The sequence below is a fragment of the Pelophylax lessonae genome, assembly GCF_965119305.1.
Source record: "Pelophylax lessonae genome assembly, chromosome: 12".
Taxonomy (NCBI): Eukaryota; Metazoa; Chordata; class Amphibia; order Anura; family Ranidae; genus Pelophylax; species Pelophylax lessonae.
The window spans coordinates 27,948,652-27,971,936 of NC_138779.1; the positions used below are offsets into that span (position 1 = coordinate 27,948,652).

A 23,285-nucleotide genomic window follows, 5' to 3' on the forward strand; every position below is an offset into this window, starting at 1 on the left:
TTTTTTAATTATAAAAAAGACTAATTAACACGGCTTCTTTGTTATCTTTGTGTCCTCCAATAACGATTTTAGTATATTTTTAGTGAAAAATTTGTTTTGATAAATTTGAGGGGGGCCCCGCCAGGTAAGCTGTACAAGGCCCCGTGATTTCTATCAGCAGCCCTGCTCTTTTCCCCCAGTCACACCGATCGTGAAGTTGAAATCATGCTATTTCACTTGAAGTAGCATGATTTCAAAGAAGTGCTACTTCAGATGCTACTTGGAAGACATCTTTGACGTCATGCACAGATGTCTATGCAAGTTACCCCTGAACTTGCAAAAAGTAGTGCAGGAACTACTTTCAAAATCTATGGAAACTGAGTCGCACCAACTTAAAGCGGAGTTCCGGGCACAAAAACGATATTTTTTTTGTGCCCCTCCGCTAGGTATGCCTCACCTGAAAAGGAATTGGATAGTTATTTTTTTTTTTTTTTTTGTTTACTTACATTGCAATTGAAGATCGAAGATACTCACCTCAGAGTACTTCCTCCCTCGGAGCCGCGGCTCACCCCGTCACTTCCTGCCTCGCTATGATTCCTGGGAGCTGAACGTCACAGCTCCCAGGAATCAATGCGACGGCACCGGCCCCGCTCGTCATTTCCGGGCGACGCCGCACCGGAAGTGACGAGAGGGGCCGGTGCGGCGCATTCTGGGACAAGAAGACGCGGAAGAAGACACAGAAGAGGACCGCGCCGGCTTCAGCTGCCCACAAGAGAGATGGAAACGCTGTGGAAGAAATTTTATAAGTATTTCTTCTAAAAGGTAAGTTGCGAACCGGGACAGATCAGAGGCTAGCCATTGTGGAATGTGCTAGCCCTGACTGTCCCGGGGGTATGTTTATTAAAAAATAACATCTGTGCCCGGAACTCCGCTTTAACCGCTTCCAATGCAGACAATAGGGTGTGATTTGTCATGCGATTAAAAACTGTAAAATCGCATGACAAATCACACTGGTGGAACCGGGGGCTTAAAGCTGAACTCCAGCTTTTGTTACACTTTACATAGTTATTTTGGGCCAAGCTGGCCCTAACAATGTCCCTCACGAACGTGTGCCCGCTGGATGTGCTGTATAAACTGTATGTAGCCGAGACTACATACAGCACTGTGGGGTTGATTTACTAAAACCAAAGAGTGCAAAATCTGGTGGAGCTCTATATAGAAACCAATCAGCTTCCAGGTTTTATTGTCAAAGCTTAATCAAACAAGCTATAAATTATCTAACAAGTGTGAATATGTAAAAAAGATTCTCCAAAAACCTTTTTTTACATATTTAAACTTGTTTGATAATTTTCTTGCAGCTAAACAAAAACCCCCGGGGGAATTTTGTTCTCTCTGTGCAATACATTATTTGGGGCGTGCAGCCTCTCTCTCATCTCCCCATGTGTTTTCCTATATTTCAAGCTACCTCAGAGAGGTGGGCTGATGATGTCACAACCTCTGACTCGGCCAATCATACTTTGACTCCGCCAACGTGGCCCAAACAAACTATGGAAAGTGTAACAAAAGCTGGAGTTTAGCTTAAAATTCTTATGCTAAAGAGTTACATACAAGTCACAGCTTCTAAAAAAGGTGCTATCTGATACAGCTCTAGATTAATCCTTTGTTGGACTACTTGATCATTACAAAACTCGACATTAGGGATCTTCAAACTACGGCCCTCCAGCTGTTGCGGAACTACACATCCCATGAGGCATTGTAAAACTCTGACAGTCACAGACAGGCATGATTGGAATTGTATCAGAAAAAGGAAGAGATTTCCAGTCACAACTTACCAACCAGCCAGTGACCAACCGAATTGACCTGTCTAAGAGTATGCGTTAAAAACAGGGGTTTGGTTGCACGAATTTGCAAATACATGCGTTAGCTGCAGGCCCCGACAAGGCACCCTGTGATCTGCAGTCCCTAACTCTACAATTTAAAGAGTCTCTACAATGAGAGCACATGCATTTAAAGGGATAGATGGAGGACAGGTGGCTAGAGGGAGCCCACCCCTCCTCAAAGGCACAGGGTCACACTGAACACCCAGCACATCGCACAATGGCGGCAAAGGTGTCAGTGCGTTGCCTGGCTCAATGTGGATATCAATAATGCAAAAAGTGTGTCAACTGCCACATTTGCAAATGTGTGCAACCAAACCCCTGTTTTTAACGCATACTGTTAGACAGGTCAATTCGGTTGGTCGCTGGCTGGTTGGTAAGTTGTGACTGCAAATCTCTTCGTTTTTCTGATCTGCGTCCACCCTTCCAGTGCTCCTTACCACTAAGACCAGTTATAGGTGGAGGCTGTGACCACATTTTGCATGATGGGAATTGTAGTTCCTGAACAACTGGAGGGCCACGGTCTGAGGACTCCTGTCTACATCACCCAAGATGTGAGTTTTTCAAGCCATTGCATTACGTAACTGAACCTTCCCCCTCCTTTGTCTACATTTATTGTAATAATAGGAGAATGGCCAGTTCAGGCAGAGCAGTGTCTCTCCTACCATCATTCCCAAGAGTTTAGCAGCAGAAACACCTCACTGATCATTTTGTGTTCTCTCCCCAACAAGCAATGCATCACTAGAGAAGGTCTGAGAATTACCTTAATAGTCTTAGAAAGGTTTAAGCTGAAAAGAAAAAACAACACGTATGCTGCATAGTGGTAGTTTTGGGCACTTTCTACTGTTTTAAAAGAGTATAGTAAAAGCTAATAACTTTAACAGATTTATCTAGCACAAAAACCTGGTGAGATTGATGTTTCACAATACCGGACCTTTAAGAAAGGCACACTATAGCGATTGTTTATTTTATTTAACGCACCAGGTGGGCACTCATAACCAAGTCTGCAAGGGATTCCATGGATGTTGGCTGCCATTGTCACAGCTGGATCAGGGCAGTAATATCCTGCCAAGCACTCCTGGCAGTCTTCAATAGATACAGCACCCGGTTCAGTCCTGAAGGTACCAGCAGGGCATGTCATTGGATCGCTCACACCTGAGCAACAGTACCCTGGAGGGCATGGAAAGTCTTCATAAGAGATAATGCCTATGAAAAATAAAAAAAGACATAACAAAATGTAGGTTAGCCTCTGTCAACACCCTCAAGATCAACCACTGTACCCCAGAGGAACCCTTAAAGAAATGTTCAGGTCTCAGGGAACCCTTAATAAAACCAGTTCATCAGGGGTCAATGCCAAAAATGCCCCTTACATTGGTGGTCAGTAGGAAGAATGCAAATCTCACAGTGGTGATCAAAAAACCACACTTACAGACAGGGCCGACGCAAGCATAAGGCGAGTCAGGCAGCCGCCTAAGGCGGCAGTGTGGAGGGGGCGGTAAAGTCCTGTCTTCCACTAGAAGGGACAAAATGGCACATATCAATAAAATAAGAACAGTCCTGTGCCCCACACTGCCTGCCCATCACACACACCGACTGATTAACCTCTTGTCTGGCTTACGTAACAGCCCCCTGCTTGCTAACAGGTGCTCAGTGTGTTGGAGCAGAGAGCCAGAGGTGACAGGTAACCGGAGGCTCTGGAGCAGGGCACACAGCGCTGGAGAGGGCAGAATGGGGGGCGTAACAGTGGGGGGGAGTGGTGTTTGGATGATCGGCAGAGTGATGGAGTCGCACTAATGACTGCTCCCTGGATACTGCTGACTGCGTTGTTCTCACTGCCGTGGCTTGTCCTTTATCTCCACACACTGGACACATATTTCTGATGACAGATAGGAGCTCTAACAGGACAAACTTTATTCTCATCCTCCTCCAAACAGAGTACACTGCCAGCCCTCCTCATGGTGATCCCCATCACATGGACACGGGATCTGATCAGCATCACATGGACACAGGAACACTTCTTCTGGAGTCTATGGTCAGGGATCACACACCCTAATCAGCTATCACTTCATGATGACTGTACAAACTTAGCAGGTCCACCACTTATTACTTGTCACATTGAAACAACAAGCATCCCTACTTAAGGCTCCTGCAGCCGTAACCATCCACACAGAAAAATGGGCTGCCATTCAGGAGATGCATGTGGAGGCCATTAATACTGATGACACCTGCAAGCAGTTGAAATCAAGGCAGACGCTTCCTGCACTGGGAACCGCACTGCTATTGCTGTTTCCGTGCAGACCACCGTTTTGTTTCAAAAATGGAGCAGGAACCTTTTTCCTGAATTTTCAGGAAGCATGGCAGCCCATTCAAATGAATGAGTTGCCATGCCTACGCAAATTGACTCATGGAGCCGCTACAGTGTGAACCTAGTCTAAAGTGACCGAGTCCTACAAATAGCATGGGGGCTGCCATTGATGACTTATCTTTAAAGGGGAAGCATAGCCATGGAAGTATGGCCCTACTTCTCCTGTGGATAACAAGAGCGCAGTTTGTTCTGCACCCTGGTGACATGTTTTCAGCTGTCAATGGGCTAAAGTCTGCTGTCGGCTGACATCACTCAGTCGGTCCAGGCTCGGGCAAGATTGCAACAACAAAGTCAGGATCTGCCCACATGCCTGGATTTAATTACTACTAATGGTGGAAATAGGTGGAGAGGCACAGAAAAAATTTCCACCCTGCCACCTCCGCCATATACATGGGCAGGGCAATGGGGGAGTCAGGGGCGGAGCCAAGGGGGTGGAAAATGAGGCTTTGTCTAGGGTGTCAAAAATCCGTGCACCAGCACTGCATACAGACAGCCAAAAAGATCGTTGGTGTCGTGCTGCTGACTTTGCCTAATGGCGTTGGTCCGGTAACTCTGCCAGTACTATCGAATGGAAGGTCCCTCAGCTTTAGCTCAAGTAACCTTTGAGCAACCATTGGATTGACCCTAGATAGCTGCTATAGATGATGAGCAAGTAGAAGCCTCTGGCCCGAAGAAGGCGTGGCTCTGAAGAAGAGGAATTCCTCAAAATGTGTCAGCCCATGGGGTCTTCAGTGACTGTACGTGTTGGCATAATAGATGGAATGTACAGTGATCTGTGATGCGCAATTTCTTGCTGTCTTTCTGAGTACATTACTTATCGTACTTTTATCTAATAAATTGTTTGTCTCAGGATAATGCACTAGGTTGGTGCACCCTCTGTGTGTTTTGTATAGTTGCAGTGTTAGACTCCCCTAAGTCTTTGAGGGCAGCAGGACCGTGGCTACCCGTTTCTAAGGGCAATGTAGACATAAAGCACATCCATCCGGAAGGGCCATTTTCCTAAGTGCGGGAGGCATTGTGTGTGTGACTGTTTCCCGAAGAAAGTGGACAGGGGGAGTTGAACTAGCAAGTACAGTTCAGAGGCTTTCATGTTTGTTTTTAGATACTGACCTGGAATTCTGCAGTAATACCCTGGAGGACAGGACTGGCAGTCTCCAACTCTTTCTGCCCCAGGAAGATCTCGATAAGTATGGACAGGGCACTCCTGAGGCCCTGCTGGATTGCTGGCATTGGTCCAACTTTGGTCACTGCAGTAATGGCCAGCTGGACATGGCACTGGTACTGGGCTCCCTGAAAAAGAGATGAATGAAGCACTGATCACTGAAGGCCAACTCATTTTATTATATTTATTGAACTGAATGTTACCTTCTTTGCACCAGTATCCAAGAGGGCATGGCAAGCACTCATTCCTGTGCCTGGCTCCAGGGGAACTTCTCAATGTGTTTGCAGGGCATGGGGTAGGCAGCACAGTGCCCTCTTGACAATAGAAACCTAACACAGTAAATCATACATTAAAAGCGATTTAGTAGTTCAGGCCTTTGTGTGACATAGAAAAAGCATGCTAAAATAAGACAAACTGGTATAAAAAAAAAATAAAAATCAGGGAATGCACACACTACAGGGTGAGATTTTAACATTCAGCCCATATTTACAGGAATCAAAAGAAATCACAGCTACTGTATACTGAATGGGAGTTTATGGGATCATGGGAGAAGTATACTATGGTAAGAACAGCTAGGGCATAGAATCAGGGAGGAAGGGATGGGTTTTATAGACAACAGATATAAAAATGATCTGCAATGCAAGCAGTGGTGGCTGATGCATGATAATTTGGGGGGTGGGGCGGCAAATCCACCCCCCTCCCTCCCCCCAGCTTGACGGACGGCCAGACGGACAGCCAGCATTCTTACCTCTGCCAGCCGTGTCTCCTTCCTCTTCCTAGCCAATGGCCAGTAAAATCGCTTCTCTTTTCAGCCAATCAGGAAAGGGGTCTCACAACCCGCTTGCTTCCTGATTGGCTGGGAGGATAATTAGTGTGATAATAGCGAATATTCATTCACTATTGTCATACAACTGGGTGGGCTCAGGGTGCAGTGCTCTGTGCCCCAAGCCCACCCTTTCCTGAAGCCTATTAGAGCCTCTGGCTCTAATCAGGTGCTTAAAAAAAAAAAAAACCCTATTGGAATCCATGCATCCAGCGCCCTGCATGTAGATTTGGGGGCCAGGCGCATGGATAGGGGGGGGGGGGGCGGCGCCCCTGCACTCCTAATGGACGGGCCGCCACTGAATGCAAGGGGAAAACAAACATGCTGCAGATACTGCAGACCAGTGGCAGACTGCTGGTTTTATAGCACTGATCTAAGCTTTGCGTTATATCTCAGAGAACTCTAGGAGATTAGGCACTGAAATTTTTATGATTGTCTCAGTCTTCTGACATTACTTATTCAAAAAGCACAGTGCTACTTGTGTTGTACATGTGGGGCTGGGGGTCAATTAAACTCCAGCTTTCTAACGTACTGCACTTGAAGGCATACTCTGTTAATGGCAGCACAAGCTTTATCTGCAATAAAATGATGCGCTGGTAATTAACACCATGAATAATAAAAGAGAAAATCATCATGGATTTCATTTGACAAGATTCAAATATTAGTAACGCTGTAAAGCTTACAATGAAGACATTAAAACCTTAATATCTTATTTTCCACACACTCCAGTGCAGTCAGGTTAAATGGTTTGGATGGTACTGTTAAATTAAAATCTTTATTCAATTTGGCATAGAGCAGTGTCCACTGTGCGGTAATCAATAGCAACCTATAAGGTCTTAAGGTCTGATCTTCCTTGGTCAGGTTAAACTGTACTGAAATATAGTTGCAGTGGGTTACTGCATTTTGAATTCTCATTGATTTATAAATAGAATACATCAGTAGAAGAAATACTTGGCCAAATGAGGAGCAAGAAGCCCAATCTACAGTATGTTGTCCATTACTGCCTTGAGAATTTACAGAATCATTATTGACAGGCAAAATGTTGCCCTGCCACAGCGTGAGAAATGTTTTGTGTCACCGAGGGTTCTTATCCAGGCAGACTGAGGTTTTCCAGGGTGCTTGCATCATACAGAAGAAATACATTTTTTAAATTTCCTCACAGGATAGTAAAACCTAGTTCATGTTCTGGAATCTGGAGGCTTTGTAGAGACTTGGGAGGCATGAGCCCTCAAATCCTGGGTCCTGGTTTCGTGGACAACCAGCACACTAATTGTACAAGTTTGCGCAGGGCTTTTCTTAGAGAGGTGACTAGCGCCAAGCACTCCTTCCTCCCCAAGGAGTCCGTGTGGCTGCAAGGGAGCAACCAAAAGTTCAGGCATGACCAAGAGTGTGTGTGAGAATCGTCTTCAGGAGACACAGAGAAGAGGCATAAGCCTATGGGCCAGAGCAGAGGAGCTGTATGAGCAAGACAGGAGACTAGTGTGAAGTTTTGGTTTTACTGAAAAACTCTTGTAAGGGTAACCGTTGTGTGTTTTGGGGACTTTGTTTTAATAAAAATGGGCAAGAAAAGTCCTTAAAAAAATGAGAACTACAAGAGTCCTACCATTTGGAACTGGTTACCACAATGCCCATACTTAGTCTAATACATTGCTTTTTTTCCCTCTTTGCTAGAAGTACACTGCGCTGGCACGCAATGGATCACTCTACTGACTGCAGTGGTGGTGAAGTAGGCATCTCTTCATTATTTTGAGGCCATCAGCAAAATGTTGCTCTGCTTGCTTTTATATGGAAAGCAGTAAAGGCATCAGACATTACCATCAGTTTCCTCACATATCACTGATTTACGGGCATACCAGACTGGATGTCACACCACTTCCTTAACCACTTAAGCCCCGGAGGATTTGGCTGCTAAAGGACCAGGGGTTTTTTTGCGCTTTTTTACTGCGTGACTTTAACGGACAATTGCACGGTCGTGCGACGCTGTACCTAAACGAATTTGACGTCCTTTTTTTCCCACAAACAGAGCTTTCTTTTGGTGGTATTTGATCACCTGTGCGATTTTTTGATCACGCGCTATAAACAAAAAAAAAGCGTAAATTTTGCAAAAATAACAAAATTTTTCACATTTTTTTATATGAAATTCCCCAAAAAAAAAAGTAAAAATCAAAATTTTTTAACATTTTTCGGCCAATTTGTTTTATGCTACCTATGTTTGGTAAAAAAAATCGCAAAAAGCGTATTTTGATTGGTTTGCGCAAAAGTTATCGCGTTTACTAACAAAGGGAAAGATTTTTGTCATTTTTGTTTTTTTTTTTTTAACGCATAATGGCGGCGATCTGCGATTTTTTTTTCGGTACTGCGACATTGCGGCGGACAGATCGGACCCTTGACTGACATTTTTGACACTTTTGGGGTTACCAGTGACATTACTGCAGTAATCAGTGCTATACATATGCACTGTTACTGCAAAAATGACACTGGCAGGGAAGGGGTTAACTTTATTGGACAGGGAGGGGTTAAGTGTGTCCTAGGGGCGTGATTCTAACTGTGTAGGGACATTCCTATTGGTGTAAAAGCAAAGATCAACCGTTCTACATAGTAGAACGGACAGATCTTCACTTTTACACAGGGAGAACTGACAGGCAGCTTGTTTACACAAGCTGCTCTGTCTTTCTCCCTTCACAGGAGCGATCGCAGTGTGACTGGCGGACATCGAGTCCGCCGGTCACACGCACTGACTTGCCTGTGAACGAGCCGCGGCGGGCGCGCGCCTCGGCGGGCGCGCGCCCGCCCGCGATAGGCTCGCAAGTCAGTGACAGGCGAGTGACGTACCGATACGTCACTCTGCCTGGCCGGGGCTGACCGCCGCAGTATGTAGTCGTGCGGCGGTCGGCAACCGGTTAAAGTGGAGTTCCACTCATTTTAGTAACTTTAAATGTATGTAATCCCCTTTAAAACTACTTTTACCAATGGAAACTTTTTTTTTGCTAGGAAATACCTTTTTTTCTTCTTTATTCATCCTCTCCTCACTTCCGGGTTCGGCCGCCGATCGGCGATTACGTCATTCGGCGATTTGCAGGGTGTGCTGGGATGTATCTCATGGGATGAAATCTCGCATTATTACACAGGAGTCCTGAGCTGTACTGTATGTATTGGATTGAGGCCGTGCTCTGCCCCGTCTCCGCACCCTCTCAGTGAGCGAGGACTGAAAGCATTATATCCTCACTGAGCTCACTGAGAGGAGGCGGGGCAGAGCACAGCCTCAATCCAATACATACAGTACAGCTCAGGACTCCTGTGTAATAATGCGAGATTTCATCCCATGAGATACATCCCAGCACCCCCCTGCAAATCACCGAATGACGTAATCTCCGATCGGCGGCCGGACCCGGAAGTGAGGGGAGAATGAATAAAGAAGAAAATAAGGTATTTCCTAGCAAAAAAAAAAGTTTCCATTGGTAAAAGTAGTTTTAAAGGGGATTACATACATCTATGTAATCCAAGTTAATAAAAATTAGTGGAACTCCACTTTAAACTCAATATATCTGTAGCACAATTCCCAGCCGTTTTGCTGGATATGGGTCCCCCTGGGTCACCGGGTGCAACAAAAATACCTTTGTGCATGTTTCTCCAAGTGTGAGCACTGAGACAATGACCAGTCCAGTATCTTTGGGTTTTTGTATTTGTTTTGTAACTTGGATAGGAGAAGGGATGAGTGGAATACTCCTTTGGCTCAACTATGTACAACTTGGCGGAGACACTTGAAAAATGCCATTTGGCGCTGTCTTGACACTGACAGGATGCCGGTCAACACCGGTCAACGCTGGCCTGATGCCTGTTAATGCTGAACTGACTTATGACTGCTTTACTGAATAAAGAAGTCCTCTTTAAGCTCTCCTAAGCACTCCTTGATGAGGTGGCTATTTGCATACACTGCTGCACTGCTGAACGCTTCAGGGCCCTCACCAGCGCCCCCTTTTCTCTCACTTCTCTTCAGGGTTTAGACACAGGCACCCCCTTTCTCTAAACCTCTCTACTGGTTAGCTGACTCCCGAATCCCTTTGACCTTCTGGAGTGGTCCCCTATCTTAGGCAGACCCCTGGGCAGTTTTGAGTACTCACAACACTGTTTTTCCTGGAAACCTCTGCCCAGCAGCTCCACTCAGTCCACAGCACTCTGGATCCCTTCCTGCAGCCCAGCTCAGCCTCCGGTCCTCTAGGCCGACCGCCCAGGACACACTTGCTTCCTCTGACAGGAGGAGTGACAGCCATTAGCCTCCTCCTGGGACTCTGCTTCCCGCCAAAGACGCTCTGTCATGTGCTCCCCTCAGACTTATACCTCATCCCTGGGTGCATTGCGGCAGACTCCGCCCTCTGTGATAGATACAAGCCCTGGCATGCTATTGGCCATGTTTCCTCCACTGTCCAATAAGAGCCCTCATTGGACACAGTGGGGTGAATCCCCAGACTCAACAGACACACCTGGAAACACATGACAGCCTAGCTGAATTATCAGGCCCCCCTGATAAGCAGACAGGGCCACAATATGCTTTTCCTAGCACCCACCTAGGAGGGTGCTACATATCCAAAACTGAGCTCATAATATTTCCTCCCCATGCGCCCCTTCCCCTGATCTGTCAAGATCAATAGCTCAACTATCAGTCCATCCCCACATGCCAGGGTGCTAGGGGTAACCCTGGATTCTGGACTGTCCTTTCAGGCCCATATCCAATGCCTGTCCAAATCATGCCGCCTCAAACTCCGCAACATCTCTAGAATACTCCCCCTTTTAAACCAATGACACCACAAAGCTTCTAATTCACTCCTTGCTTTGGATTACCTTTACACAGGCTATACCCTCTTCAGTCCATCATAAATGCTGCTGCCAGCTGCTCCCATCCTTTGGAACTCCCTACCCCAATCTGTCCAACTATCTCCTAATTTGTTCATCTTTAGACGATCCCTGAAAACCCTTCTCATTAAAGAAGCCTATCCTGCTTCTAATACATTGTTTTTTTACTTTCTCCATCAGCTTAGATTGTAAGCTCTAACAAGCAAGGCTTTCTGATTCCTCTTGTGCCAAAATTTATTGTAGCTGTCTGCCTTCATTTTGTAAAGTGCTGAGCAAACTGTTGGCGCTATTTAAATCCTGTATAATAATAACTACCACCTCTGACTCACAGACTGGCCATCCATCCTTCCTAATTTTTGATGACAATGTGAAATTTACCATAAGCATATTACCTGGTGGGCAGATCCCAGCACACATCTGTCCCCAGTTGCACTCAGTCAGGGCGCTGCGGCTGAAGTTCTGCACGTAGGGTGAGTATTCTGAACTGCCAGACAGACAGAAATGTCCAGCTGCACATGGCCCTTGCAGTTTCCCTCCCCTGTGTGTCAGAATAAGAAATTTTATGAAAACAGAGAACCATTATATGCCCTGGCCTTATAATGGACTCTTACCTGCAGTATTGCCCCGGTGGGCAGGGCAGACACTCCACCTTATCTCTAAGGCCACTCATTTCCACAGGTGTGTAGGTCCCATTTGGGCATGGTAAAGGATAAAGTGTCCCTGAAGAAGACAGAGCTTGTTATTATTGAATTGGGCTGCTTCAATTAATTCTGACTGCTGTATTATAATTATCCTCAGAAACCACAGACCTCCAGTTTCTAGAGAATGAACATACATACCAGCAGGACAATAGGAGTGTGGGGGACAGTGCTGTGGGTGCCCAGCCACAGCTTCCTGGCAGTAGAATCCTGGTTGGCACGGGGTGCAGGAATGAGATCCGGTGTTTGGTTGAAACTGTCCAGTTGGGCAGGGTTTGGGATGGGAAGACCCAGAAGGACAGAAGTGGCCCTGCAGAGAGAGAGAAAGACGCAATGTTTAACAGCTAATCAAAGGCTATTCCACTGAGTGGTCAGCGCCGGCACAGAGAATCTCACTCATCTGTCCCGGAGGCCCTGCAAAAAGAAGAGGATGAAGAGCAGAGATTTCAAATTTCCACACGGCTGCACTGGCTGCGTGGGCACTGACAGCTCATCGCTCATGGAGGTAAGCGGGGTCCAAAGGGTTTAAAAGGTGTAGGGCAGGGGTCTCCAAACTTTCTAAACCATGGGCCAGTTTATGGTCCTTCAAACTTTAGGGCGTCGCACTGTGGCAGTAGAAAATGTCATAGCATCCGTGGGAGTAAACAATGCCCCCTGATTGGTAATAGGGGAGTAATAATGCCCTATCATTGGTGTCAATGGGAGCAATAGTGCCCCCTCATTGGTGTCAATGGGAGGAATAGTGCCCCATCATTGGTGTCAATGGGAGGAATAGTGCCCCATCATTGGTGTCAATGGGAGGAATAGTGCCCCCTCATTGGTGTCAATGGGAGGAATAGTGCCCCCTCATTGGTGTCAATGGGAGGAATAGTGCCCCCTCATTGGTGTCAATGGGAGGAATAGTGCCCCATCATTGGTGTCAATGGGAGGAATAGTGCCCCATCATTGGTGTCAACGGGAGGAATAGTGCCCCATCATTGGTGTCAACGAGAGGAATAGAGCCCCATCATTGGTGTCAACTGGAGGAATAGTGCCCCATCATTGGTGTCAATGGGAGGAATAGTGCCCCCTCATTGGTGTCAATGGGAGGAATAGTGCCCCATCATTGGTGTCAGTGGGAGGAATAGTGCCCCATCATTGGTGTCAATGGAAGGAATAGTGCACCACCATTGAGGTCAGTGGGAGGAATAGTGCACCACCATTGGTGTCAATGGGAGGAATAGTGCCCCATTATTGGTGTCAATGGGAGGAATAGTCCCCCCATTATTGGTGTCAATGGGAGGAATAGTGCACCACCATTGAGGTCAGTGGGAGGAATAATGCGCCACCATTGGTGTCAGTGGAAGGAATCATGGCCCCACTGTCAGTGTCAGTGACAGGAACTATGCCCCAGTGTTGCTGACAGTGAGGGGAACAATGCCTCAAGGACCAGATAAAAGCAAGCAATGGGCTGCATCTGGCAGTTTGGAGACTACTGGTGTAGGACGTTAGTTCATCTTATTATTTTTCCTGAAAAGGTGAACTAATCATTTTCCCTGGCAATACACTGTTCAAATTGCAAAATGTTCCAGATGAACCAGCTGGAATTTACTTAGTGGGTGGCCCATCAGGCCCCTCCCATCCAACATCCTTTGATTGAAAATTTACAGGAGCTGGATTGCAGAAGAGCGGCTGCCACAATAAAATAGCTCACCAGAGGGATTTATCAAAATAAAACTAACAGTAGATGGCCAGCTTCAGTACTAAATGATCAGATGATCTGATTGTATAGTGTATAGCCAGTTTTTTTCCCGGAGTGATGATTTTACATTTATCCTGTTGAACAACTAAGTTACTAGCATAGCTGCAAGTTTGCCAGAATTGACCCGGTAATACCGGAATTTAGCTCTGATTGCCAAGCCATTACCAGATTGCTTACACCTCTGGAATTTCTATTCCTGGGTGGGGCTGAAAAGAATTATGGGGTGCTGTGAACTGGGCTGCATACAATTCTGTCTCTTAAACTAGGTCTGTTACACAGAACTGAACTCCACCCTCTGTACAGTACGGGACAAGGTGTGATCAGGAGGGGCAGCTGCCCTGGGCATTGTGGTATCAAATGAGGGAGGGGGATGCTACAAGGAAATGGGGGGGGGGGATTTGTGTTAAAAGTGGAATTGGGGGGGGGGGGCAGCAGGGGGTAAGTATTGTTCTAGGAGGGGAATCTAGGGGTAAGTGTGGTAATTTAGGGGTATTTTTGTTGGGAGGAGGGATGGGGGGGAGCAGATGAAGTTTTAGGGGTAGATGATTTGTGCTAGGAGGGGTGATGTTTTTTGGGGGTAGGCATTTGTGCTGGGGAGATTTGAGGGGATGGGGGGCAAAGACTTGCACTGGGAGGAGGGGGAATTAATGCTTAGGGGTAATAATGCAAATAAGCGCTCTGTTTTCTTTTTTTGAGGGGGGATCTTTGCTCACACATAATGCTCATACATCTTGGGGGGCATGTTCACCCTGGGCAGTTTGGCATGTTTGCCCTGGCCTCTAGATGACCTTGTCCCAGCACTGCTTGCACTATATACAATACCTGACCCAGACCCCTACACAATGTACGTTACATACTTGAGAATCCTATACTCTGTAAGAAGGTTCAAGTTTGAAACCCCTCTCACTTTCAGTGCAAGTTTGACACACCCATCATTCTCTGCGGCACTCAACAGGTCCCCTTATTAGCCCCGCCCCCTATTCCAGTCCCGTTCCCAGGAAATCAGATTTCCAATGTTTCCAGGTATGTTTTTTATTTTTTTTTATAATTTTTAGGGGACTTTATGTTCTTTTAGTGAATGGAAAAATGTTACATTTTATACCTATAAATATTTTATTTCTCACTAGCTTCCAGCCCCAAGTATACACAGTCCAGGAAATGGAAATTACAGAGAGATTATGAAACAATTGCAATAAAGGTTTAATTATTCAGCTTAGAATTATCAATGTTTAAAGATCACTCAGGGGTAAAACAATTATTTTCAGCTTATAATTATAAGTACGTAATAACTTCCACAGAATGCTGTTCAGATATGTGAGCATACACACAAAGGTTATATAAAATCCTGGAGAAGTTATAAAATAATAATCCTGCCCCAGTCCATTGTTAGCTGTGCAGAATGTTAAATAATATTGAGTAATGCTGTGCTATGTAATTCAGTGTTATTCTATGGGAGGATGTGTTTTGCACATACAATTTCAGCTTCTCTAGAGGCAGATGGCTGATTTCATCCTCCATATCTCAGGGTGGTGCTTGGATAAATATGAACCATGCAATTTGTAACCAGACATAATTACAACTGCCCATACACTGATCACATTTCCGTCTGTTTCTGTTCGGTGGAGAATTATCCATCTGGCTCCATGGATTTTCAGATTGAAGAATGTTGGGTGGTAGGGTGCTTACAGGGCTACTCACTGCTCGAATTTTGGCTGGTTCATCAGAAACCCACTGAAATTCGAGCAGTGGGTGGCCCTGTGGGCACCCTACTACCAAACATCCTTCAATTCAAAAATTAACCACTTCAATAACGGGCGATTTCTGGCACTCCGCTCCTACATGTAAAAAATCACCATTTTTTTGCTAGAAAATTACTCGGAACCCCCAAACATTATATATATATATATATATATATTTTAGCAGAGACCCTAGGGAATAAAATGGCGGTCATTGCAACTTTTTTTGTCACACGATATTTGCGCAGAAATTTTTCAAACGTGTTTTTTTTGGGAAAAAAACTATTTTGTGAAAGAAAAAACAAAACTCTAAAGTTAGCCCAAATTCTTTGTATAATGTGAAAGATGATGTTACGCAGAGTAAATAGATACCCAACATGTCATGCTTTAAAATTGCACACACTCGTGGAATGACGCCAAGCTTTGGTACTCAAAAATCTCTATAGGCGACGCTTTAAAAATTTTTACAGTTTAGAGTAATAGTGGAGGTCTTGGGCTAGAATTGTTGCTCTCGCTCTAACGTTCACAACGATACCTCACATGTATGGATTGAATGTCGTTTACATATGTGGCCACGACGTACGCATGTGTTCGCTTCTACGTGCGAGCACACGGGGACAGGGGCACTTCAAATTTTTTTTTATTGTTTATTTTATTTTTACTTTTTTATTTTTGCACTTTCCCTTTAGTTTTTATTTTTTTGATCACTTTTATTCCTATTACAAGGAATTTAAACATCCCTTGTAATAGGAATAGTGAATGACCGGTCCTCTTTATAGGGAGATCTGGGGTCAATAAGACCTCAGATCTCTCCTACAGGCTAAAAAGACTGCAATTAAAAAAAAACAAAAAACAATCTCAGCTGAATGCAGAGATGTCGGCAGAATTGAAACTGCCAGGCCGGGCGTGACGTCATCATGTCGCGCCCGGGCCTCCAAGAGTCATAGAGACTGCCGGGGACCATCTGGTCATCGCAGTCTCTATGGTACACTTCCGCCCGGCGGCCGATTCCTTTTCTGGCTCGCCGATCATACGGGCGAGCCGGTAGAAGCACAGGAGGGCGGCGGGAGGGGGGATGTCCCCTCCCACCGCCTGTAAGAACAATTAAGCAGCTGTTCAGCCGCTAAGATTGTTCTTATGGTTAGGGAATTGCCTGAAGAAATAAATTATATCTGAATGATGCCGGCAGCTGCACCCATCATTCAGATCTCCCCACTTAAAACTCAGGACGTCACATGAGAAGTGGTTAAAGAAGCCACGCTGATAATTCTTGGTCAAACAGTGACTTCAACCAAACAGCTGCAGTCAGTGTGTGGCAGTGCCCAGTGTTTTCTTACAGCCGCGGACGCCAGTTGGCAGAACACAATATCCTTAGTGGGAGATTCCTCTATGTTCATGACTAAGCAAATATAATTTTGTGAAACGCGTTAACCTTGTTCCTGTCTCTGATTATTTGTCTGTCATCTTGATCAATAAATCGCTAATCATTTCAAGTTGGAGTGCAGTCTCTTATCATCTATGTGAACATTGTTGCCTGAGTTACGAATCTGACGTGCACCCGACCGCTGATCACCAGACCATGTACACCTGAGCGTTTCTCCTCCACTGTGAACTGGAAGATTCCTCTACCCATGCTGTTTAGTGTAATTAGATCTTATGCACACCTCCCAACTTTTTGGGAAGGGAATGAGGGACACCTATTAGCAAAAGGGTGTAGGCAAAGGACACACCCACTGCCACGCCCCCTTAAAGGAGAACAACAACAAAAAAAGATTACTTAAACCCACAAGGGCTTTTTTTACCACTACTATTTCTTTATATTGGCTTTTGAAGTGTACAAATGCAGCTATTTACAAATTGGGTGAAAGGTTTAGCCGTAGGAAACACTTTTTGAATGATAAAAAGTGCATTTTATATACAACTATATAGATCAGACCAAAATGAGGGACAAATGAGGAGGAATGAAGGACAGAGGGACTTTGCTCCAAATCAGGGACAGTTGGGAGCTATGCTTATGTGTGTGTGTGACCGCGCTGGACCAAAGGAAACAAGGTTTGGTATTGTTGGATACACTATGAAGTATAGCTAAAGGAAAAAATTTTTTTATTAGTTTTGGACAGAGTGAAGAGGGATTTGAATATTGGTCAGGTTTGTATTGCTGTCGGTACCCCCGTTAAGGAGATTTACCCTCTCTATTTGTCCTGTTTGCTATTATCATTGAAAGTGAAAGTAATAAACATTCCACATTTTGAGTTGTCCCCATAAAAGTAATAGAGGGAAAATATTCCAATGGGGACACTAGTTCTGGTCATCTGGGGGTCCCCAAGGAGTCCACTTAATTTGCAGGGATTTCACCTCACTTCCTGTTTGGCTATGCGACAGGAAGTGAAGGAAAATCTCTGCAATGGGACACATGATAAAAAAAAAAATCTGTCAGGGGTATAAACTTCCCTTGCTCTATTCAAAATAAAAAAAAAAAAAGTTTTGCCTATAATTCTACTTTAAGACCTCCTTTAGGGGGGATAATACCCAATGAAGATGCAGTGTAGGTGGAACTTTTTACAGTGTCAGGCTGCTGCCACTCTGTTAGCGACCAGAGGATGTGCAGCAGAAAACTCTGGAATGGGTATATAGCAGGGGTCTTCAAACTATGGCCCTCCAGTTGTTCGGGAACTACAATTCCCATCATGTCTGGTTATGTCTGTGAATGTCAGAGTTTTACAATGCCTCATGGGATGTGTAGTTCCGCAACAGCTGGAGGGCCGTAGTTTGAAGATCCCTGGTATATAGGATCGCTCAGTCAGTACAAAAGTTAACATCACTCGGAGAGCAAAAATTTGCAGCGCTGTTGGATTGTGTTATAAGGTGCAATAGTGCTTATGCATATAAATATATGCTAGCTAAAAATAAAGTGCATAAACTATGTGCAAAATCGCATAACAGTGCTAAAATGTGCAACTTATAAAGTATCTAAGTACTTCAATACATAAAGTGCAAAGTTGTATATGGACCACAAAATTACTGCAGTACTGAGCAATAAAGTGCAAAATTATATATGGACCACAAAGTCATAAAAAGCTATATTATATATATATATGAAAAATATATGTAAGTGAATGGGTGATAAAGTAGCTGATGCTGTTAATGCAAAATGATCATCAAAAAGTCCACAAATTCCACCATAGACGTGCAAAGGTGCTGATAAGTCTTCTATTGTGAATTCAGGTGCATGATCATCACCAACAGGGCAACTGTAAAGCAAGGCCCGGAGTAAGGGAAGAAGAACCTAGACGGAGGGCCAACATGACAGGGTTAAAAGGGGGTTTGGAGTGGCAATTCAAGGAGGGTAAAAGGAAATAAGGGAAACTTACTGGATTGGTGGAGCGTAGGGAATAGGTGGGGCTTTAGGGCTCAAACAGTAGGAGGGTCCTGGAGAGGTCTTCAGTCACGAGAGAGACAGCATTGAAACAACTTATGCCCAGGTCTGCCTGCTGGGGGAAAGCAGGCTCCGGGCTTCTCCTGTAGCCCCTGTACGGCTACGCGTGCTGGCTGTTTGACTCTCTGGGGTCTAAGCAGCGCGGGGAGCCACATTGGGGATTTTTTAGTCCCTCACCTCGACACAGCGTGATCGGCTAGGGAGGAATAGTCTGCAGAGCCTGCAGGGGGGTGAGTCTTCTTTGTTCTCTCTAACCTCGACCCCCCCCCCCTCCGCCCTCCGCATGGCGGGAACGGCAGGCGGACATTCGGCTGGGCCAGCGTGTGTGTGTTGTGGGGGCGGGAACTGGCCTGTGCCAGTGTCTCTACACATCCGGAGTGCAGCGGTGCGGCTCCTTATGCTGCATAACACTAGCTGGGGACGGAGCCCAGGCTAGTCTCCGGGCACTCTGCGGAGGACTGAGCGTGGGGCGGCCGGTGATGATGTCGGGAAGGGGCAGGGCGAGGGCCCTGCGATGTCTCTGGCAGCAGATCGCTCGGTGGCTCCTGTGAGTGCAATGCGAATGGCGGACTGCATCATTACAGTGGAAGGGGATCGGTGACTTTGGAGGCGAGGACCCGGCGCTGTCAGCTTGGATCTGCGGCTGGTGGGGCTTAGTGTCCTGGGCAGCCTTGTGTGTAGGTTTTCTCTTTTCTTTTCTTACTGGGGATTATTTCAGGTTACTGGGGCAGTGGGTGGTGGTTTTCTAGGACCTATGCATTGTGTGGGGGATCAGTGTTTTCTTTAGAGGGTCGTGGTAACAGCCCGCAGGGGACGCCCTCTCAGCTAGGTCTGCAGACATTGCATTTATCGCTTGCATGGTTTTGGGCTATGCCCTGTCTCGCGTGGGGTTTGTATTCCGGGTGGCGGGCTGCGGGGCATTTCTTGTCGGATCCGATTCCCACTATTAGTTTCGGTGACATGCATCATGGCGGCGCCTGGCGCTGTGTTGCTTGGGGCACAATTGGGCTGCACATTTGACCCGTTTTGCTGATTCGTGGGACATGCAGTGTTCGGGTGCTTCGGGGGGCCCTGTCTCAAGCGGGCGTTGGACATTGGAAGAGAAAGGGTGAGTACTTGGTATTTTTCCGTTGATTCTGCGGGAACAGTGCAACCAGAACTAGGGTATGTATGCCAAGCTCAAGGAAGACTACATGGGAAGGTAGATTTTAGTGTTACACGCAGTTGCCATCTTTACTAGGGCGTGGGGGTGATGAACACGGAACACCGTTCCACATGGTTTTACGCTTTTTTGGGCCCCCGCGCAGCGGCCCGCCGGGTTTAGGGGTCATCTACGGGGTCACAATGTGTATGGGGATCCTTAGGCCAACAGGGAGGAGTGTGCAGCAGGTGCCGCGGATGATTCTTTTGCGATGCGGTGAACCGGATCACTGTGCAGGTCCGTTCGGTGGCTGGCGTTTGGGTTTAGGGTTCAGTCAGTTCGTGTGTCCTGCTTTTGTTCCTTTCCTGCAGGCTCTTGATGTTCTGCGGTTATGCCCGGGGGCCTTTTTTGATTTGGCCGAGCTGTCCACAGGACAGTCACTTGGGTCACATGGCCGGTCCAATTCGGACCCCTTGCTGGGACGGTTTCTAGGCCCCTCTTTTTGGGGTGTCGTCCTTAGTTGTGTACCTTAATGATTTAAAAAAAAAAAAAAAAAAAAACCATGGTTGACTCATCGTTTATCTTGCCCGTGTGCTGTATCGTTTCAACTCCCCCCCCCCCCCCGGCAAGGTTCCGTGCGATGTTCGGTATATGTCGGACTCCATCCTATTACTTGCCGGTTCGACCGGGGAGTTCATCTTTGGTGGGCGTGATGGCTAGGTGCTTGCAGCCTGGCCTTGCCACGGCGGGGGTTTGCCTTCTTGTCCTTTTTTGCAATTTTTTAATTCCTTGCAGGGAGGGTTGCGCCCACTGCACCAGGGATTCTCTATGTATCCTTGGTGGGTCTTTTGCAGGTCTGGCTATGTTTTTGGGTGCACTGCCTTGCAGGTTCATGCGTGGGGGGGAGCATTGGTAGTGCCTTTGTTTTGTCTGGACTGGGGATCCTTCCCTGGTCCTAGTTTGGGGGGTGGTGGCTTCTCCCACCTGTTCTGCGGGTGACCACTGTTTCATTCCTTAGTTTTCATTTGCCACTTTTTACGCTTTCTAGGCATTGTACTCAACCCGGGGCCATGGACGGTGGCCCTGCGGAGTATACACTCTTTGCCTTGCTAGGCTCTGCGGGGGACAATCATTAGAGCAGTGCCGTTGCTTACAGCGGTTTCCGTTCCGTTGGCCACACCAGAGTTTGCTGGTTCCATCCTGCATACCGCATTCATACAATGGTTGGGTCGGCATGATTAGGGGAGGCTTCCAGCGTTTTCATCTGGTATGGTTCGTGGGGAGCAGCGTGTCATGGTGGGCAACTATTGGGTGTTGGGACTCTTTCCCCGGGCCTCCATGAGGGGTGGGGGTTTCCTACCAGTTCCCAGGGAGGGTTTTTCTCCATTATGCTTGCTGCCGTTTGGCGATTGTTTTGGTAATCCGCAGGCCTGTTTTAATTGGGTTACTGAGGTCGCTGTGGTTGCAAGTGCCAGAGTTTCGGCATCTTCTCCTCTATGGTTTCCCTCATTGTGCCGTATTGTTCTGTCTCGCTTGTATATCGATGCCTTTTCACGCCTCACCTACGCCTGGTGGTACTAGCTCTCAGGTGTGTGTCTTTCTCGGTTTCCGTGGGCCCAGGTTTGGGGGGTGGCATCGGGCAGTCAGGGTCCTTGGTGGGGACCGGGGGGGTATCTTGCTTGGACTGTCAGAGACGCTGGAGCTGATTTGTAATCGGTCGGCAGCATTTCTGGTCAGTTTCCCGGGTGGAGTGAGAGTGTTCATTGGGTTTCATGGGGTGGGGGTGGTGTTGTCTATGCGGACCAGGTCCTTCTCTACTTTTGCTAATTTTGGGCAGTCATGGTCCTGCTCGGGTCTGTGACTGCTGAGACAGCGTGGAGCTCTTGGCCCTGCGACTTATAAAGGGTTTACTCGGGGCGGTTGTTTTATTCCTGGCCTTCGCGGGGGCCATTTCTATTGTGAATGTCCTTTGTAGCGTGCATTGGAGGATGGCGGTTCAGCACCTTAGGTTGTGGTGTGGTTTCAGGCGGCTGGCATGTTGCATTGTTACCAGTGGTTAGTGCCCCTTAACGTGGCAGGCCAGTTTGCAGAACCCGGTAGCTCGCTCTGGTGCTTCGGCCTGGGGGCACACTGGGTTTACAAAGTGAACGCGGGTGGCGGGCGTGTTTTGTGCGGATCTGGGTTCCGATGCCCATCCTGCGTTGGGGGTTACCTCTTTGTTTATGCGTACTTGAGTCCACCAATGACGGGAACACATCCATTCCAGGGTATCAACATGTCCTGTCCCTGGCGTTTGGGGTCTTTGGAGGCGGGCACAATCACAGGCCCTGTTTATCAGTTCATCGACCCCTCTAAGGGATGGCGTCCACTGTGGAATGCCAGTTAAGGGGGGTTACCAGGGGGTGTCGGGCTGTGGCGGCTGCACCCAATATCTCTAGGATATTTCAGGGTGGGGCAATTACAGCGGCTTTATTTACTTGTGGTCATAGAGGGTGGTCCGGGTATCGCTGGTCGTGTGTTGCCCCGATCTGTTTCGATTTTGGTAGGGGAGAGCCTTCTTTTCATTTTGGCACACCTAGTACTTTGGGTGCTTGGTTGTGATCCCTACCCCCCCCCCTTTTTTTTGGTTTCGCTGTTTCAAGGGGCATTCCTTTGTTTTGGGGGGCTGGGTAGTGCCTGCGCGGCTGTGGGAAACAAAAACTTTGGGTTTTCGGCATTAGGAGGTGCTGTTGCTGGCGGGGTGCGCCTTAAGTCCGGTGGTACATTTCAAACTTGCGCTGCTGGGCAGTTGGGGTCATGGCAAGGGTTTCCAGGAACATGGTGTTGACCAAGCTCATGGTGGGGCCTCATCTCAGGCACAGAGTCCCATGGGTGGTCTGGTTCGGTCCTGACCTACCGGGTTGCATGGGTGCCAGGGGCCCATGGTCAGTGAGAATCGTCCCAGGGGCGGCGTTCTGCGTCTGGGGGAAAGAATCTACTTTAATGGTACCGCATACCCCGTAGTTGGGGGAGGTGGTCTCATTGAGAATCTGGCAAACCATTCTTTTATCTGGATTGGTCTTGACTGTTTTGGCCATTAGGTGATTTCAGGTTTTGTTTAATAACAGGCCGAACCGGCCGTTTTATCCTTTTGAGGGGGAATGTTCTCCACAAGGGAGTGCCGGGAGGGTTGTGCGGCCGTGTGGTGGGAGAGTTTTTCCTCAATTCCTGGGCCTCCTCGGAGCTACTGACAGGTTACCGGCACACGAGGGGGACGATGTTGGGGGTCTTTTCTCCATGTCGGAGCTGATGGGGGTCTTCCTATACGTTTTCTACTTCCTTGTTTCTCCTTCCCTGCTCCCTCTCTTTCATGGTCATAGACGGTAACACATACTCATTGGGCGTGACTCCATTAGTTGATAGTTACAAAGGGTGCGGGTGATATCTCTTCGGAGTCAGTTATCGTGGTGAGTGGGGGTGGTCTGGGGGTCAGACCC

General features: G+C 47.0%; 1 protein-coding gene across 1 annotated transcript in view; it reads right to left on the reverse strand.

The window, feature by feature from the left end:
• Positions 1–23,285, reverse strand: part of LOC309568829 (uncharacterized protein) — a gene marked incomplete at its 5' end in the record, with an annotated part of 291,543 nt that overhangs the window by 76,209 nt on the left and 192,049 nt on the right. The window contains 6 exons of the mRNA XM_082274615.1: positions 2,838–3,062; positions 5,332–5,511; positions 5,587–5,712; positions 11,450–11,595; positions 11,669–11,777; positions 11,897–12,065. Coding sequence (XP_082130741.1) covers positions 2,838–3,062; positions 5,332–5,511; positions 5,587–5,712; positions 11,450–11,595; positions 11,669–11,777; positions 11,897–12,065 — 955 coding nt within the window. The remainder of the gene's footprint in view (positions 1–2,837; positions 3,063–5,331; positions 5,512–5,586; positions 5,713–11,449; positions 11,596–11,668; positions 11,778–11,896; positions 12,066–23,285) is intronic.